We start from the raw sequence: 19896 nt of genomic DNA on the forward strand, positions 1-19896 counted from the left end.
GAATGGAGACATCTATGTTGGCAATTTTAAAGGTGTGTTTCCCATGGGAAGGGAAATATACATGGTCGGATGGAACAGTCTATGATGGTGATTGGGAAGAAGGAAAAATGACCGGGAAAGGACAGATATTTTGGTTCACGGGGGCAAAATATGATGGTGATTTTTCTGGGGTTTTCTTCATGGTTCTGGCACCCTAGTTGGATCTGATGGTTCTAGTTATAGTGGGTCTTGGAGGATGAACATTAAGCATGGGCTTGGAAAAAAGCAGTATTGTAACTCAGACGTTTATGAAGGTTTGTGGAAAGAGGGAGTACATGAAGGCTGTGGTAAGTATGCTTGGAATTCTGGAAATATTTATATTGGAAATTGGAAAGCTGGGAAAATGTGTGGTAGAGGGGTTATGAAATGGGAAAATGGTGATCTTTATAATGGATTTTGGTTGGATGGGGTTAGACATGGGTCAGGATTTTACAGGTTTGTGGATGGAGGATATTATTTTGGAACATGGTCTAGGGGTTTAAAGGATGGACCAGGAACGTACTATCCTGCAGGAAGTAGACATCCATCTCTAACAAAGTGGTGTAGCTCTATAGATTATGATGACAACAGGAAAACTATGCTGTCTCATAGTTCGTCGCTCAACTCAGAGGGGCACAGGGCTCCGAAACCAAGTGTAAGTCGCAGTCTGTCTGAGACGATTTCTCGCAGTCTATCTGAGAAGATTTCCACTGCTGGCCTCTTTAGAAGTTCAGGTCGAATATCACACAGGGCTATGTCATTAGATGAAGATTGTAGTGTCTGTGATTCTGCTAGAGAATTTATAGCTCATGACACATCAGGCATGTTATCCCATGCCTCTGATGAAGATCAACACGAGATGCGCGATTGCTGTACGTTAGTTTATGAAAGGGAATACATGCAAGGAGTTTTGATCAAAGAAAAGATTAGAAGTAGTGCAGTGCCGTCAGAAAAAAATAAACAACGAAGTAAATTTCATGCAAAGGAAGCAAAACAAAGATCATGCATGGGCATTTTTGAAGATCATCAGAGGAGGCGGAGCTATTATTTGATGCTTAATTTGCAACTTGGTATCAGGTAACTAATTGAAGTTTGAAACCCAAAGGCCCTTATCTCTTCCTGTAGTTCTCACCTTTTTAACAAAACTTTCCCTTTATTTAAGACAGTTGTATTATTATCATCATCATTCTTATCATTATCACTATTTTATCATTATTGCTATTGTTATTGTCGTCATTATTATTATATTATCATCATCATCATTATTATTTGTCTTTATTATTGTGGGTATTTTGGTGCTATGTTTTTCTTTAGCCACCTTTCCCACTAGAAAGAAAAAAGAGCTTGCAATTTAGTCATGAATGTCTTTCACTGATCTAGTAGGCTCTTGCACATGTTGTTGGATGTGTATCTGTAACCCTTACTTTTTGAACTGATGGCCAAGGACAAAACAATCATAATGAAAAGGTGGAGACTTGGACTATTTAAGTGTTGGAAAAGAGAAAAACACCAAGAAGAAAGGAAAAGAATGAGGGAAAAACAAATGTGAGGTAATTCTCCTATTGCTGGATGACCATCTCTTTCTATATTGGTAAAAAACAATTTATAGTAACAAAGCTATCTCTTTAAATGACATAAACATAAATAGCCCTAATATCACATTTCAGCGTACCCTTTCAAGGAGGGATAAAGATGTTTCTTAGGCACAACTTGGAAGAAAGCACATTTTCCCATGGCTTTGGTGATTATATCTCCAACTTGATTTTCTAATTCAACATAAGAGATCACCATCTTCTTTCTCATAACTAGTTCCTTGGTAACATTACTATCTACTTTAATATGCTTAGTTCTTCTATAAAAAATGGACTACTAGCTATATGGATAGTAGCTTGATTATCATAATACAGTGCCATTACTTATCTTATGAGAAATTAAGTGTGTGTAGAGGATTCTTGATCAACATAAGTTCACAAGTTATGTAGGTTGGGTTTGTCTAAGTTGTTTTTAAGTTTTTGGTCCTTCTTTAGTAGAACTTGTTGGCTGGTTGGGCTCTTATTGCGGGTTTTTTTTTTCTTTTTCTTTTTTATAATTTTTTTGCCTTTCCTTTCTTTTGGTGGTGCCTTTAAGTGGTCATTGTATACTTTCATGTACTTTGGGGTGCTTTGATGACGTTTCCTTTTATAATTCTCTTGCTTTACCCATAAAAAAGAAGCTATGTAGGTCATATTTTACTATGCTTCAGCAGTAGACCCTACTACTACATTCTTTTTTTTACTCCTCTATGCAACCGAGTTTCAACTAACAAGTGTACAACAATCATTGGTAGATTTTTCCTTAGCGGAGAGCTTGCCAATCAAAATCTAAAAAGTCGGTAATGTCTTAGGTCATTTTCCATATAAAATGTTTGAATAGTGAGATACCATGTTGCCTAGAAGAGAGAATTTCTTGGCATTCATACAGGTGATTCCTTTAGATGTGTGGACACATTCTAAATTGATGTGAGTTAGTGGGTTTAAAGTTGACGATATCACTATAGGACAACGGGTTGTGACTTCTGGTGTCAAAAGTCTACCCTAGTAGGAATTGTTCCAAGTTTGGACACTTTGTGAACCACTAGAAAACAAGGATATCATGCCTTTATGAGGGTGAATATTATGTCCAACATCAATTTTTTTAACGTAGGGAGAGTTCTTAACACTCATAAGATCTGTCTATGTAAGAATGAGTAGATGTATTTTATAGTCATCAAGGTCATTGCACCCAAGGTGGTATACGTATAGGACTAATGGGTTGTGACAGATGGTATTAGATCTAATCTTCAGTTGGAGGTGTATAGAGTTTGGCACTTTGTGGATAATGGAATAATAAGGATGTCATGCTTGTATGAGAAGATAAGTGAGATATCCTATCACCTAAGGGAGGAAATTCCTAGAACCCATTAAGAATGGCTTCTCTACAATGTGAAAACACATTTTAGAGCCATGATAGCCAATGGACCTAAAATAGGTAATATGCACATAGGATTAGTAGGTCATGATGGATGGTATTAGAGAAACTACTCAAAAATATGCTGAATTTGGCACCTTGTGAACTATGGGACAATGAAGACATCTTGTTTGTGTTGGAGGGTGAATGTGATGAACACGTAACTTCAGGGAAAGAAGTTTTGTACACTCAATAAAGAGAACTTCTTAATTCAAGAAAAAGACTTAGAAACTTTAGAAAGAGCGACTTTTTGGAAAATAGAAAGTTTAGAAACATAGAAACTTCTTTCAAGGAAAAACTTTCTAAATTCTAAATGAGACTAAAGTAGACTTCAAAAAAACTAAATAAACAAAGTCTTCCATTTCTTGAATACACATTGAAGACTCGCCTTTATCACTGACTTTGAATAAACCCAATGGTCTAACTTTCATCAAAGTTCCTAAGCCTCTCAAATAGTGCTCTAGGTGGCTGTTTGATCCCATATAACCGATTCACCTTGGTAAGAGATATGCTATGGGGAAAACTTTAGTGGGAAAGTTTGGTGAAGAATCGGAAGGTTGGTGCTCTTGGGAAGGGAGAGAAGGTAATGGAGTTGGCTTGTGGAAGTCAATTAGAAAAGGATGGGAATTTTTAAAGCCAAAATAAGATTTGAGGTGGGCAACAAAAGAAGAATCGAATTTTGGCATGACGTGTGGTGTGATGATATACCTTTAAAGGATTCTTTTCCTTCATTATTCACCTTTGCAGCTTCTAAGGTGGCATGAGTGGAAGATGTTTGGGAGGTAGAACCCTTGCTTCTCAAGAAATTTTCATGATTGGGAGATGGATGCTATTCAGAATTTTATTAAAAAACTTAATGAGTTTGGTAGAATTAGAGGCGAGGAGGATAAAATGGTTTGGAAAGCTAGCAAGAATGGGGTATTCTCTATGAGGTCTTTCGCAATGCATTGGAAGTGAAGGGTGAAATGACTTTTCCCTCAAAGATAGAATGGGGTTCTTGGACACCTACCAAAGTGAGTTTTTTTTTCTCTTGGAAGCGACTTGGGGACGGATCCTAACTATGGACCAACTCAAGAGGAGAGGATGGGTTTTGGCTGGTTTTTGTTGTATGTGCAAAGATGCAGATGAATCGGTAGGTCATCTTCTCATCCACTGCGGGATAGCTAGAGGGTTATGACACTTTCTCTTCTCTTTCTTTGGCATCTCATGGGTTGTCCCTTTTTCTATTAAGGATTTGTTAAGGGATGGAATGGTAGCTTTGTTGGCAAGAAAAGAAGAATGGTTTGGAAAACAACTCCTCTTTGCCTTTTATGGACAATATGGAAGGAACGAAGCCAGAGAACCTTTGAAGGGGAGCAACGCACTATCTAAACTCTTTAGGATTTTCTCATAACTAATCTGTATATGTGGTCTTGAGGGTTTCTTCTAGGTGATGGTCAGAGAGGTCCACGTTCATTTTATGAAAAAAATGAACGACTGTGCTCTAAGTCTTAAAGTAGGGTTGTAGCTATTGTAATTGGTATTTTGTTTCTCACTTGTATATTTCTGGTATAGTTTGGTACTCTTTACACACACACACACACACTCTCTTTTGCCTATAAAAAAAAAAACAAAAAAAAGGAAGGGGATGGACTTTGGTGAATAAATGTAATCTTTGTAAAGTTGAGGAGGAATATGTTGATCATGTCCTTTCTTCATTGTGCTAAAATGAGCTTTTTGTGGTGCTTATTATTCTAATTGTTTAAAGTTGAGTGGGTATTGCCTTCCACAAGTAGAGAGAGTTAATCAAGTTGGTAAGGGACCTTTGTGGGGAAGAAGCATAGGCAGGTGTTGAGGGTTGCACTTTTATGCTTATTTTAGACAATTTGAAAAGAGTGGAATCATAAAACTTTGTTAGTGTAGAGCAAACGGATCAAGCTCTCAAAAAAACCCTTTTTGGTGCTTTCTTTAGCTTTAGGCTAGAAAGTCTTTAGATGAAGCCTCTATGTCATTCTTAGATTTTTTGATTGGTTGGGCTCTTTTTGATGGGAGAGGTGTTTTTTGTTGCACTCTCCATCTCGTTGCCATTTTGACACCTCTGTATACTCTTGGGATACTTTGGTACGCTTTATTTTGATTAGATGCTAATAACAATATTCTTATTTGCTTATCCGGAAATTTTTTTTTCCCAATTGTTAACTATATATTTTATCAAGTGACTAGTACCATGTGATATGGCAGTTGCATCGTCATAAATGCTGGTTTTGTGGTATGATCACCTTAAAAATAAATGAACTGCAATATGGGTGTTGGTGCCTGCAACATTGACAGTTTTTAAATGGAAGCTTTTGTTAATTATTACATGGTCTTATCACTTATATCAGGCCATAAATAACCATCTTGTCTAAGGTGCATATGGGATGGCATTAGAAAATATGTCTTTAAGATGATCAAATATAATTCACAGTTCACTTATCACTTTTGAGTTAGTTATTGTATCATTAAATTTTAAGTTTGAATTCTTGCCGAGCTGATAATTGCAGTTTGATTAAACTGACATCTAATTTTACTGTATCTTAATTTTCACTTGCTGCAAATCTTTTAGGCTTGTTTGACTGTCCTTAATTTTATTTGTATATTTATTCCAACTCTGTACACTTAATAAATATCTAATTTGAAGTTCACAGGTACACTGTTGGCAAGATCACACCAGTACCAATGCGTGAAGTTCGGTCTTCTGATTTTGGAGATCGTGCCAGAATAAGAATGTATTTTCCCAGAAAAGGCTCCCAGTTCACACCTCCACACTATTCTATCGATTTCTATTGGAAGGACTATTGCCCTATGGTCTTCAGGTATTTATCAATCTCATGGTTGATATATGTATCTCGATGTTGACCTAAATTTTCCTTGCACAGGATTAAGTCTTAATAGTGCAGGCATCTTTTCTTGTACAAACAGTTTAAATCATGCTTCTAGAAAATTCTGGCAGTTCTATTTCTATCAAATGTATTTCTTGAACCTAGTTCATCCATCAGATATACACACTTGCTACGGCATTGATCAAATGCATAACTCATTTTAATTTTTAATTTGTTATAAAATTCTTTAGTGCTTACAAATATGACCCAGCCATCACTCCTTTTCTTAAGCTCAGTCACAAAACCAGAGCAAATTCCTTTGGAATTGCACTGGCCCAAGCTGCAGTTTGGTTTGCAAATTTTGAACTTTGCTTCTCATATATAATGCATGCACTAAAACAACTCTTTCTGTCTCACACATCACCATCATCATTGTCAGCATCTTGGACCTTGCTCTCTCTGGTCTTTTCCCCTCAAAGTCCTTTTTACAACACCTCTTAAAGAGCAATATTCAATCCACCTTTCCCTATGCCAATTTCATCTGAATGTCTAAATTTCCTCCAATATGGAATCGGCTTTAGGGGGTCAAAACCTTTGCATGATTGATGGACAATAAAAAGGTAAATACTAATTTCTTTAGATTAGAAGACCTTGGCTGATTAAAAGATTAATACTAATAACCCTTGAGGCCTGGTTCTAGTGGTAAGTGTTTTATGGGAGGTTCTAGGTTAAAGATCCAAGGGGGACAAAAATATACCTAACAAACAAAAAAAAAAAGGTTAATACTAATGTCTTGTCTTAGATTAGAAAACCTTTTAAATCATTGACTCCAGGCACAATTTTCATTCTTTAGGCAGTAGAGGGATGGCTGACCATCACTTCCTCCACTATCTAGTTGCACTGTTCATGTGGCAAAGATTGGTTAGTTGGCAAGTCTTCATTGGATTTCTCCTAGAGACATTGTAGACTGTTCCAGGGTTTTGTGAGAATACTAGGGTGCATGACATTCTTTGGGTGATATGAACTGAGTGGAATGCTGGGATTGAGGCTGATACGCTTAATTTTGATGGCTATTGTTTGGGTGAGGTAGAAAAAGTAGGGATCTATGGAGCATATTGAGGTTCTCAGGCTAATACGGGTACAGCTTTCCCTAAGCTAGTTGGATTTTGCTTGGCTGTTGAAGAATAGACCCTGGATTTATTGGAAAGTTAGGTTGAGACATTCTTTTGAAGTGTTAAATAGCTTTTCAATGACTGTTGTTCACTCATGTGTGTTATAAGGGAAGAGAGGCTGTGGGAATTTGGCTTTTGATTGAAAATATTATTGACATTTCAAGAGGGTTTGAGTGCTATAAAGCTAGTAGGCAAATCAAAATTACCAAACAGCAGGAAACTCTGTACTAGAACCTTTTCTTGGGGATTTCTTTTATCTTGGAGAAGATTGTTGGGTTTATGTTAGGCCCTAGTTGGAGTTTTTGAGGATTTATTTTGGATCCCTGTGATCTAATTTGATCTTTCCATCTATTTGTTGTATTGTGCTTGGGGAATAGTTAAGCCTTCCTTGTATGCACTTTTTTTTTTCTTCCTATTAATTCGATTTCTCTTGTTTCAAATAAAAGATTTCATAATTTTAATTTTTTTCTTACAAGTACTCTCATAATCCATAATGGATGATGACACTTTATTAGGGGCATGCCATTAGTAAAAGCAACTTTTGCAATCAACATATGAATACTAAAATTCTTGGACCTGAGTCTTGAAATGTATTTTAAAACAATCTGGTCATGTGCAGAAATGCTTTTATTTGGGGATCAGCTCAACTGAGAAAAGTATTTTAGAAAAGATATATGCATCAACGAAATGGGTAGGCTCCTTCAATTTTCAAATCTTCCTTTACAGTCTTGTGACACAGAGAGATGACCCTACTTCAAATGGTTTGATGTGTGTTGTTTCCATCAACTGAAATAAAGAGCTATCGGTGGCTCATTTTAAAATCACCCTACAGCTTGAGAGAAATTCTGATTGGTGCTCTGTTCCCCTCACTTGGTTCTTTTCTATTCTCTAATCATTTTCTCAAACTAAAGCAATAAAATATATTATTAAAAGCTTTTGACTGGTCTATATCTCTTCAAATGTTTATTTTTTATTTTTATACATGGAGGTGAAGCAAGCTAGAATCTTTTTTTTTTTGATCAATAAGTATAATATATATTGCAAAGAGGCGCTAAAGAAGCGACTCAAAGAGTTACAGTATAGATCAACTCACCCCCTTACAAAAGGACCCAAGACCCTAGGAAAGCACAAAAAACCCTCTCCCTTAATGCATACACACCCATTCTATGAAATCTATTAAGGTCGAAGGACCATCTTTTATCTACAATTTGGTTTCCGACCAAAGTAAATACACAAAAGAAATTTTCAGCTTTTGGATGGACAGCACACCGTCCTCAAAAGCAATAGAATTCCTAGCCTTCCAAATAACCCAAAACAAACATAACAGTCCCATTAGCCACGCCACCTTCCTCTTCTTGCCCACATAAGCAAGCTAGAATCTTCTGTTACTGCATACTAGTTGTATTTAAATTTCTTGAGTGGATGACTACTTGAGTATGAATGTGGTCATTTAGATTTCAGTGTCAATTGTATAGAGACATGAATAACTTAATTCTGACATCTTAATTGATTTAAGTGGCTTCAAATCCATGTAATATTGTGCCTTCAAGAATGGCACCCAAACACTCCCCACCTGAGAAATGGTGCCTGGAGTACTGATCATGAAGTGACTTAAAAGAAAGGTCCAGATGGGAGAGAAGAATTATTTACATCTATGGTATTATGGAAAATTTACTTCCTGTTTTGAAGATTCTCTGCATAAAATTCCACAGTGGCACTTGTCAGCATTCCCTTTGTTTGATTTTGTTGGATAGAGGAGCTGTCTGCTTCACTCCCCCATCATTTACTTTTTATGCAGTCTCCTAGTTGGGTATTTGTGCTTCTGTTGTTTTCCTCTGAAGGATATCTAATTCTTCTTCATACTTGATTTGCCTCCCTAAAGAGTTTAAAAAAGAGGCAGCAAAGTTACTAGCATGCTGTAAATGGAAAAAGGTCATGAAAATCAAGGTGGATGGAAGGTGTTAGAAGAAGGCTTCTTATTGATGGTGGTGTTAGAAAATGGATAAAAAAATTGGTGGCAATTGTAGAAAAAAAAATTAGAATTAGAAATTAAAAAGCCAGGAAAGTTAAAAGGAAATTTAAAATGGAAAGAAAACATATAATGTTACAGAAGAAAATTCATACATAACAAGTATGTCATGTCTAGATAAAAAGTTGCTTGATGGTAAGAGTATATAATAATTCTAGAAGAAAGTTGTTTAAATATTCATATAAGATGTAGTGAGATTCTAGAAGAAAGTTGTTTAAAAATATTAATGAAATATGACCATAAAACTACTGGATAAATTTGAGTGCAGCCAACTAGACAATACCTTAATTCCTTTATGAATCCTTATTCACCATTCAAATATATCTCGATCTGTATGCTCTATTAAATCCTTGATAATCATGTTCAACTCAAAATCCTGTTTATAATTTGATACAACAAGATTCTGAATTATGTGATAAAATAAATTCAATAGGGAACAATTTTTAGTTTTATATTCTTGGAATTAGGAAGAAAGTTGGTGACATGCTTATCCTAACGCACACAAACACAAGAGAGGAAAGTGTTGGTTACAGTGATAAAACAAGAATCCTCTTCTAAAATAGCTCAGGGTAAGCAGTTTCCAGAGTAGACCAGGTCACAAAAACAAAAAATCCTGTTCTTGATATATTTTGATAAGTTAACATCCTATAAATATATTGATGACATTGTCCTTTTTCTTCTCATTTTTTCTATTCATCCTTGACTATATTGAATGTTTTTTGTAAGATATGGACAATATCCATGTGCTTATAATATTACATATTCCTTACTTGAAATATTTATCTTTCTATTAATTGCTACATCAAATTTTTATACCCTGCATTTTGCATAATCTTCACAGGGAGTACTTTATTCATCTTTTTATTTGTAACTAAAGCACACTTTCATAGCATGCATTTTGAGAGATTTTTCAGTTATGACTTTCTATTTATTTTTATACTAATATCTTATTTTACTTGCTTCATACCATTTTTATTGTTGTTCAACATTTATTTGAAACCTTTAATCATATTCAGAGTTATAACTTCCTAATAACTTTTCGTTTCATTCGCACCTTATTCACTTTTAAACATGTGACCTTAATTTGCATATATTCATGGAATTTTATCTTCAGGAACTTAAGGGAGATGTGTTTAAGTTGGATGCTGCAGATTACATGATGTCCATCTGCGGTGATGATGGTCTCAGGGAGCTTCCTTCTCCAGGGAAAAGTGGCAGTCTCTTCTATCTTTCTCATGATGACAGATTTTTGATTAAGACTTTAAAAAAATCCGAACTAAAGGTATGTGCGTATTGCAACTATCATTATTTTTAGTTGAAGTTCCTGGCATGTTAACTAACTTGTCTATTTGCATGAATGTAGCTCTCATCTAATTTCATACAGACTTGAGACTTCTGCCATTTCTTGATGCAATTTTTTTTTTAGCAGATCTTTTAAACTTTCTAAGAAAATTTCTTTTAGAAATTGGGATTTATGTTTTTTTTGTTCAGATTTCTTTTTGTCTGATTAAAAAAAAAAAATGAATGTGTGATATCAACTTCATTTGATGTAAAGAATGCTTCTTGGTCAAGATTATGGATTGCTATATGCATTAAAAAATATACCATGACAGGGATAGTCATAACAAATCCTGCTTGATTCTTCAGATCCATTAGTTGGTTTAAGATATCATGGGAGGTGCATCATGGTACAATTTTCTTGCGCAAGAGGGCTTTGTGAGGATAGGCAATTCTAGATGCTGCTTGGTTGCTAATGAAGTGGCTGTTGAGGAGTTATTATCAAAACAAAGTGGGGTGGCCTTTCAAAGTTGACTTTTAGAAATCCCTGTGACCATTTTGACTGGGACTGTGTGAATGAGCCATTTTTAGCAAAGGTTTCAGGCTTCAAGTTTCTCTGTACATAATTGTTTTGTTGTTCTCAAAATTTTGAATTAGTGTTGCATCTTAAGATTAACATTGTGAAGAGTACCCCAACTGGAGTTAACCATTTACCGAGATCATCTTTGTAGGCTTGCCTCCTTTATAGGCTTTAGTTTAGTGATTTAGGCTTCCCTTAGCTAGGGCCTTGCATTTTTAGGACCATGTTGAGAGAATCACTAGGAGAATTGACGGGTGTAAGTGTTACTCCTGCCATGCTCACATCCCCATCCAATACTTTCGATCTCTAAGATCCTTGTCAGGGTTGCCTCTAGGGTTGAGCCAATTCAAAAGAGACTTCTTATGTTGGGTTGTGGGCGAAGATTAGTGTCATCATTTGATTGCTAGGAGACATCTTTAAAAAATTACAGTGGAAAGGGTCTGGGGCTTGGGGGATCTCTATGTGCAAAAAGAGTTCTTTGGGTTAAGCTTTCATGGTTTGTTCAGTAGTATGGCTTGTTATGGCAACATCATCAGAAGTATTTACTGGCTGCGTTCTATTGAATAGGGTGACTTGTAGTTAGAAGGTTAAATCATTATCCTTATAAGACCAGTTCCTATTACTATGACCTTTTTGACTAGGTTTATATGGTTCATTGCTAATAATGGATCTAATCACCAGTTCTGGTAGAGCCCTTTGCACTGTTAACACGCACACACAACTTGGCAGATCAGGATTTCAAGACCCCATTTTTTTTCATGCTCTTCTATGTACTATCCTCTTTTTTATTTTTTTATTTTTTTATTATTATTATTATTTTGGATTTTGGATCTTGCTGTTTAGGATTTTTTCTTCAATTCTTTCTTTGGTGTCCTCTATGGGAGTAATAATCTATCATGCTTTCCATTTGCCAATTTTTCTTGTAGGTCTAAAACTTGTTTTAGGTTAAGAGTCTTTGTAGGATTTGTGGCTATAAAACGGTTGACACTTCTGAGTTTCTGTATGTGAGGAGATCTTATGAAGCAAAAGAGAAGGGAAAAAAAGGCCCTAACACTATATTCTATGCTCGGGACTGGAGAGACGATTAACCATCTTTTTCTGGATTTTCTTGTTGCTTTGGGATTGTGGTAAAGGTTGTTTTAGTTGTATGGTATTTGTTGGAGTCTTGGGACCTAAGAGAGACTTTGCCAGATGTGATGGTTACTGCTTTCTAAGTTTGACAAGGAAACCTAGGTGGAGAATTTTATGGTACAGAGCTATATTTCCATTATTGAAGGGACTGAGGGAATGGTTTTTGAAGATAGGTAGACGTTTACAAACTTTCTATGGGATCTATTTCTACCTTCTCTATGTGGCTCATTATACAAGAGTTCTTGAGTGTTCTTGTTAGAATGATAGACTGTCACCTACCTTCCCATATGGGAGCATTTAGTCATTGATAGTCAGAACTTTTTTTAGTGAATTCATTTTTTAAGGTTTCTACAAGGTCAACCTAAGATTAATCTTTTGAAGGACTTGTGACTAATGAGAAGGTTTAATACAAATGATATGTGACAAGTGAGGAGACCTTACAAAGCTCTTAGCTTAAATCAATGTGTCACGCGATTGGGAAGTCATGAATTAATTGATCGTGCCTTTCTTCATGACCTTATAGTATTGGGACTTAGGCATAAATCATGTCCTCTTTCCAAGATTGATTGGATGCCCCTCAAAGGTGTAAGACATGTGTTTCTAATCTCTTTTGGGGCTTTAGCAATCAGCTTAAAGGTAGAGTTCCTGGTGAATGGCTATCTTATTCCTGATATGATTTTTACCACTATAGAGAAATTTAGGATCTTTGAGGGTAGATAGAGATAAGTAGAAGCTATTTGGGATTTCTTTGACTTTTCCTCCCTTCAGGCCTATGTCACATCATTCCTTTGAATTTTCTATTGCTAGATTAGAAAATGTTTATTACTCTAAGAGATCACATGGGAAACCTATGCTTGATTGGTTTCATCTTCCAGTAGGTTCAGTAATAAGTGTTAATGGCTTTCTTTGGTTAAATTCGGACAACTAGGTATAAGAGGCTTGATCAAACTTTCATAAGTCTCTCCTCCTATTAGACACCCAAGAGATAACAGCCGAAGAATCTCCATCTAGATTGACGATGGAGAGACAGAAAACTTTAGGCTGCAACAAACCCTCCAATAATGCTAGTACTTCCACTTCAACAGTTGAACACACTCTAACAGGTTAGTAGGCACTTAGTATTGTACTCAGATGATCTTTGATCATTCTTCTATGCCTAATTGTCTAGGATTACACTAACAACACCCATCAAAGTTATAACTTGTTGGTCCTAGTTCTTCCATTTTACCGGAATGTTGCTGATGTGAAGAAGGAAATATAACTGAGTTATAGCAGTTAGTCCACTAGGCTAGGCCAGGTTAACTGCTATATGAGTTTCAAATAGCACTGCTTAATCACTTCAGCAAACTCCCCACAAAATTACTAATCCTGCCACTGAAACTCATCATGATTAAAAGTGATAGTGACACTGCTTGTTCTAAACTGATTCCTAGGAACTATTTTTATTGGATTGGCTCCTCTTGAGAGCACAAACTTGATTATCCTATTTTTTTCCCCTTCTTTTTCTTTTTTCCCTAAAAAGTTGGCTTGTTTTGACTGACATGATTGTATGATACACCATATATTTATTTGAGGTACTTGTTTATGAGCTTGGAAATATATGCATTGTGTCTGTTTGAGTATGAGAGTACATGCATATTTTTGTGTCTATTTATGCATGTGTGGATTCTATGCGTGTTTATATATATGAATCCTCATAAAGTTATAAGTTTAGATAAGAAAAATGAGTGCAGAAAAAAAAAATTCCACTTAGCTTGGTCCTAGTGATGGTTATGGAAGGATGTTGACCGTGAATGATTTTTGCTTTATAGGTTCTACTTAAGATGCTGCCTAACTATTACAATCATGTAGCAGCACATGAAAATACTCTTATAACAAAATTTTTTGGGCTTCATCGGATTACATTGAGAGGTGGAAAAAAGGTACGGTTTCCCAGTCTTATTTTCCTAGTTTCTTTTTATTTTTGGGAAGGTGGTATGTTAATATTTTCATTTTCAGGTGCGCTTTATGGTCATGGGAAATATGTTTTGTACAGAATTACGAATTCACCGTCGTTATGATTTGAAGGGTTCATCTCAAGGAAGATATACAGATAAAGACAAAATTGACTCAAATACCACATTGAAAGATCTTGACTTATCTTATGAATTTCATATGGATAAATCATTGCGGAAGTCCCTCTTTCAGTAAGTTCCTAGTTTTGGAAAATTTTCATTTCACTTGTGCTAATATACCTCAGTTGGTCATCCCACTTTGGGCAACAAATAAATTTTATTGATCAGCCATGGAAATAATATTGAAAGTTCTTTAATATGCCCATACCCTAGAATGTTTTATTTTTTGTTGTTGTCTCTACTGGGTTTAGTAATTCAGCATGAATTCATTTTCTTCTCTCTTTTGCAGACAAATTTCTCTAGACTGCATGTTCTTGGAATCTCAACAGATAATTGATTATAGCCTTCTGTTGGGACTACATTTTAGTGCTCCTGAGCATCTGAAGACCCTCTTGGAACTTCCTGAGACAAATCACAGCCATGGCAACAACCCTGGTAGTGATGGTAGTTATGGTAATTATCCTTTTTCAATATGATCATCTTTTACTATAAATTTTGTATTTTTTTCCCTTTATATTCTTGGATGTTTTTCTTTTGCCTGCATCATTAAAATGTCACAATTTATGGTCCGTAACTGTTTTTATTATTATTTTCTGCTCTTGTTGATTGCATGTAGCCGTTTTAATTGTATCACTACAAGCAAGGTTTAAAATATTGGTAAACATGGATATATCGGTACTTGGATTTTACAGATATATCGGAAATATCAGAGAAATATCGGCGATGGAACATAAATGGTTTAAAATTCATGAAAATGCTTAGAAAACTAAAAAAAAATGATAAAATAAGTAAGAATACACATATTAAAGTTATTTTGCATGTGTAATGGACATAAGTACGATTAAAGATAGTATTTATCAAATTTTTATGAAAAATTAGCTTAAATTCCTTTAATATATTTATATTCATTTATTTTAAAATTTTAAAAATACTTTATTAAAATATGTTTTATTACATTTTAAATAAAAAATTAAATTGATTTATATAAAATATTTTATTTGAGATTTAGTTTCTAAAATTTTATTACAAATATGTGGTGACAACTTTTTCTATTAACATTAATTTATTTAAATAATTTAAATTATTAATAATTTATCTTATCAAATTAATTTTAATTTATAAAATATTAGGGCTTCATTAATTTTTTTTATATTGTAGCAATTTTTGAGTAAAATTATATTTTTAATATTTTAAAATAAAAATATTTAAAATTAAAAGGATAAAGAAAAAAAAAGAGTGAAGTGAGTAATTTTTTAAAGTAGAATCAATGAGATAAATATGAAAATTAGTTAAAAATAAAATGATAATATAAATTTAAAATAAAAGATAAATTAAAAATGAATAATTAAAAAATAAAAGATAAATATATATTTATTAAAAAAACAAACTTTTAAAAAAAGATATATCGGTGATTTTTTTGACATTTTGGCGCTCGACCGATTATTGGTGGCCGATTTCGTTTCGGCCATCGTTGATAACCGATTTTTTGCTGATATTTCAGCGAAAAAATCCAATTTTTCAAACCTGGACTGCAAGAATATTTTCTGGACATTTTTTGCCTATCAAAAAAACATCTTCATGAGTTCATTGCGACTTTTGTCTGCCAATGGTTCTGTCTTGTAGATTATGAGATATAACTGAAACAGGTCTGCAGAAAATGTTATTAAACCATTAACTACCATTGTTTTGGGAGGATGAAGGAGGAATATCCTTAGAAAAAAGTGGACAAATGAAAGATTTTAATAAAATAGTGAGGAAAAGAAGATTACTAATGGAGTAAATAGATAATAAAAGATGACTCTACGAATAACGCCGTCCACTCTGTAGGCATCGGAATCTTTGTTTTGTTAAACAAACTGAAAATATGGTATATTGGCGATTGTATATTGCTAAAGAAACTGCAATTCATCTCTACGAAATCAAGAAACATCTTGTTTTTCTACTGTTGCCTGCAAGCCAAGCAAGAACTTCCAATCTCTCTCAGATACATGAGATAACTCTCCATTTAGTGGTTCTGACAAGGAGGACCCTAGTGATAAAAGATGAAAGTGATGATAAGAAAGGAGTGGTGCTGAATTGTTGTCCTGTAATTTTATTAACTTGTCTTAAGTATCTAAAAGCCTTCAAGTGAAAAGCTACTAACATGCATCTATCTAGAACTTACTATTATGTTTTTCAGACCCAAAATATGAAACTTGAAAACATCTTTATAACCTGAATATGAACACTGTTAAAGATTCAATAAAGACATTAAAACACAAATCCCCTTACCCACCACTCCTCTCTCTCTCTCTTTCACTAATCAAGGGTGGGGATAATGCCATATTATCCAACATGTAAGCCACCACCATTGTCCTGTCCTAGAAATAGAAGTATATGAAACCCAAAAACTCAGTTATACAGTGATCTAGAAGCCACAATCCCACCTCTCAGTAACAAGGATACATGCTAGTTAATGGTGTGAGCATTGCATTATGCTTGGTGCCATGAATTAGATCTTTAATTTTTTTTTTGATAAGTAAAAGTACTGTAAAAAAACCACCAAAGCAGTGGAAAGCCATGAATTAGATCTTTAATAAAAATATGATAGAATTATTGGACACGATAATGCATTACACATAAAGAATACTTTGTATCAAGGGGTATTTTTCAAAAAATAAACAGTACAACAATACATGAATGCCCTTATCCCTAACACCACCATCCAAAATCATTGCTATTGTGACATTGGCACCCATTTCAATTGCATTCACCAGCATTTGGTTGAAAGAGAGTTTAACTTGTTTACCAAAATTGAAACTTTTGTCATCCTTCTATATCTAAAGTTTTAGTATAGTGAGATGATACCCCAGCAAAGACCCGACAGAGAGTAGAAACTGTTAAAATTTGATAAGGTGCTGCAAATACTTTTACATGCATTTCTTTTTCACGTAGCTCTTTGTTTTGTTTTGTTTTTCTCTTTTTTCTTTTCACTTAAGTATATAGATCTTTTATGCTTTTTGTTATTTGCTTTTCTGTTATAAATATAAATATGTTTTTATAATCATCATCATCTCTTGACATTGTGGTTGTGGTGGTCATCGTTGCTATTATTATAATTATTATTGTTATTATTATGTTGTTGTTGGATGGGAATAAAGCTGACTCTTTCTTCTGTAAACCATTGTAAACTTATGCAAACATTCAATAAAATGGTGTTGAATATTCGGTCGTAGTATTTTAAAACCAATGGTTTCAAGATTACCAATTGACCTAAAAGTTTGAGTTGTTAGGTGGTAAAGCAACAATGTCTATCAAGCTTATTTGGGATTTAGCCTGAAGTTGTTAGGTTTTAGGCACAGAAGATAGCCTTAACACAATAATTTTAGCTAGAAAAATTTCAATAACTACTTTTAGATGTTAATATCTGCAAGCGGCTGCAGTTAATATCAAGATAGTGATATTGGTCTAGATGTCTCTGATTTTTAGAAAAAAACTAACTTTTTCATTTTGCAGATTCAAAGCCCTGTAGGATCTTGACCACAATATCAAATACCTTTCGGTGGTCATATCATAGACGAAGATTTGGAGTATCCTCCTTTGAAACATATACATGCTTGCTTAATCCAAACAAACCCAAAACCCACCCCCTCCTCACCCTACTTACCAACACACATTGCACACAAAATAAAAACTTAGAGGTGTTAAGGTCATTTGAATGAACTGACAGCATAGGCATCATATGTCTGGTAAAGTGGAAGGTTGAGAAATTAATTTGTTGCTTTAGTCATTATATTTGATACTTGAACTAATTCTTCATGTCTATGTGAGAATTAGTTGAGTTTGCTTCCCGCATTAAATTTTCTGCTTATATCGAAAATAAGGTTCATGTCAAAGAGACCTTAAGAACCATCACAATTTTCTCTAATATTTTATTCTTTCAAAATATGCCCTAATTAAATGATATTAGGATTTGAAATTTGAAATAAATTGTGCATGTGTGGGTTCTGATGTCACTCACAATGTTTACTTGGAATTTTTAGATTACTCCCTTCATTTCTCTTTAATTTTTTAAGCTATTTAGTAGTTTCAGCCTATGTTCTGTTTTTCATTAGGTGCCACTTCAATTGGGGACCTTTGGATTCCTCCATCGGGTCTGATCCTGGTAACCCATGAGCCCAATGGCAGCACTGCCCCGGGTCCTCATATGAGAGGAAATCCTTGAGAGCACACTCTGTAGGTGACAAAGAAGTTGATCTTCTTCTGCCTGGTACTGGAAGGTAGCTTTTTCTTTTCAATTTTGCCTTGCTTATGGACTGAAAATTTGCTAACTTTACCTGTTAATGGTGAAGCATATGTTGAGTTCATGTTAGATGCCATAGAACTGATTGGCCCAAGATTTTAGTTGAAATTCAAGAAACATTTGTTCTGTTTGTGTTCATAGACCTGATAAGAGATTCCAAGAATTCAGATCCAAAGACTTTTTTCAAGTTTTTTATTGGACAACTATTGAGGCTGTCAATTTTCCCAACTTCAAAAAATATAGATTTCTGATGAACTTAAACATTCAGAATAGTTGATCCCCTTAATGTGGATCCGTATTCCAAGAACTTTCACGCTTGTGAAGGTTCAAAGGGGAATTGTTGGATGTTCCAACATCTAGTTGAACCATATTTATATAGATGACAAGTGCTTGCTTTTTCCTCAGGTTACGGGTACAGTTGGGAGTAAACATGCCTGCTCAGGCTAATCGCAAGGTTCTGCAGGATGAAGCCAATTCAAAAGAAGTTGAGCTTTTTGAGGTTTATGATGTTGTTCTCTATCTTGGCATCATCGATATATTGCAGGTATACAATGTCAGAAAGAAAGCTGAGCATGCATACAAATCACTGCAATTCGATCCTCTTACAATATCTGTTGTTGAACCCAAGCTGTACTCGAGACGCTTCATCAATTTCTTGGAGAAAGTTTTTCCCGAACAACCTTGAATCGGTATTTTTTAATCTTTTTCTGCTAGTTGTCACAATTATATTGGTACTTGGCTTCCGTGATAACCGATACTAATTCTTTTGCGGTCATTGATTGTAAAATGACAATATCACACAATAAATGCACCCATCTTCTTGTTGTATGTATGAATCGTCTTCTTATTAGCTTAGTTTTTGGTTATGGTCATTGGGCTGAGACGGTTCCCATAGAACCAGCGCTACATCGTGTTGAGGGAGAGATTTTTTAGATTGGCAATAATGTCTCTCAGAAAATGACGGTTCAATAAATGACCTTAGGATCAGTGTGTAAGCCTTGAAATGTCAAGCCTTGTTATAAGCCTCTGGATAGGTATATTTGAGTCTCCCCCATAAGCCTCAAAATTATAACCAAGTCTCCGAATGAGTGTATTATGTGATGGCAAAAAGCTTTGTACAAGTGTGTATAAGTCCATGTTAAAAACCTTAAGATTAACACTCCAGCATGAGGGTAACTCCATCCTAGCTGTAAGCCTTGGGATGAAAAGAGAGTCTCTAAGCCGCGAGATGAGAAAAGAGTCCTGGCAGATGGGTGTTTGTGGGATGATTAAGCTCTAACCTTCCGATCATCTCATCATTGTTGTGGTTCTTCTACTTCTTCGTACATGATGACATGGAGAAGCTTGAGAAAACTCTTCTTCACAAGTGCATTAATCTCTTTCTCTTGTAGATTTGTTATGTTTGAGAAATCCCTTTGCAGCGATTTCAATTTCTAAGGATTCATTTTGAGTATTTGAGAAATTGGT

The 19896-nt window shown here is 34.8% G+C and overlaps 1 protein-coding gene across 1 annotated transcript; it reads left to right on the forward strand.

The window, feature by feature from the left end:
• Nucleotide 1: 1 nt before the first annotated feature.
• On the forward strand, nucleotides 2-19265 carry LOC117925919 (phosphatidylinositol 4-phosphate 5-kinase 7; the record flags this gene model as incomplete). The annotated part of the gene is given in 12 exon segments (XM_034845029.1): nucleotides 2-48; nucleotides 50-165; nucleotides 168-1095; nucleotides 5670-5837; nucleotides 10159-10174; nucleotides 10177-10326; nucleotides 13845-13955; nucleotides 14032-14219; nucleotides 14437-14600; nucleotides 18242-18340; nucleotides 18343-18406; nucleotides 18835-19265. Coding segments are annotated over 12 exon segments (2331 nt in total), but the record flags the coding sequence as incomplete, so codon positions are not given.
• Between the last annotated feature and the right edge of the window lie 631 nt (nucleotides 19266-19896).

Source organism: Vitis riparia, chromosome 12 (assembly GCF_004353265.1).
Source record: "Vitis riparia cultivar Riparia Gloire de Montpellier isolate 1030 chromosome 12, EGFV_Vit.rip_1.0, whole genome shotgun sequence".
NCBI classification, from domain to species: Eukaryota; Viridiplantae; Streptophyta; class Magnoliopsida; order Vitales; family Vitaceae; genus Vitis; species Vitis riparia.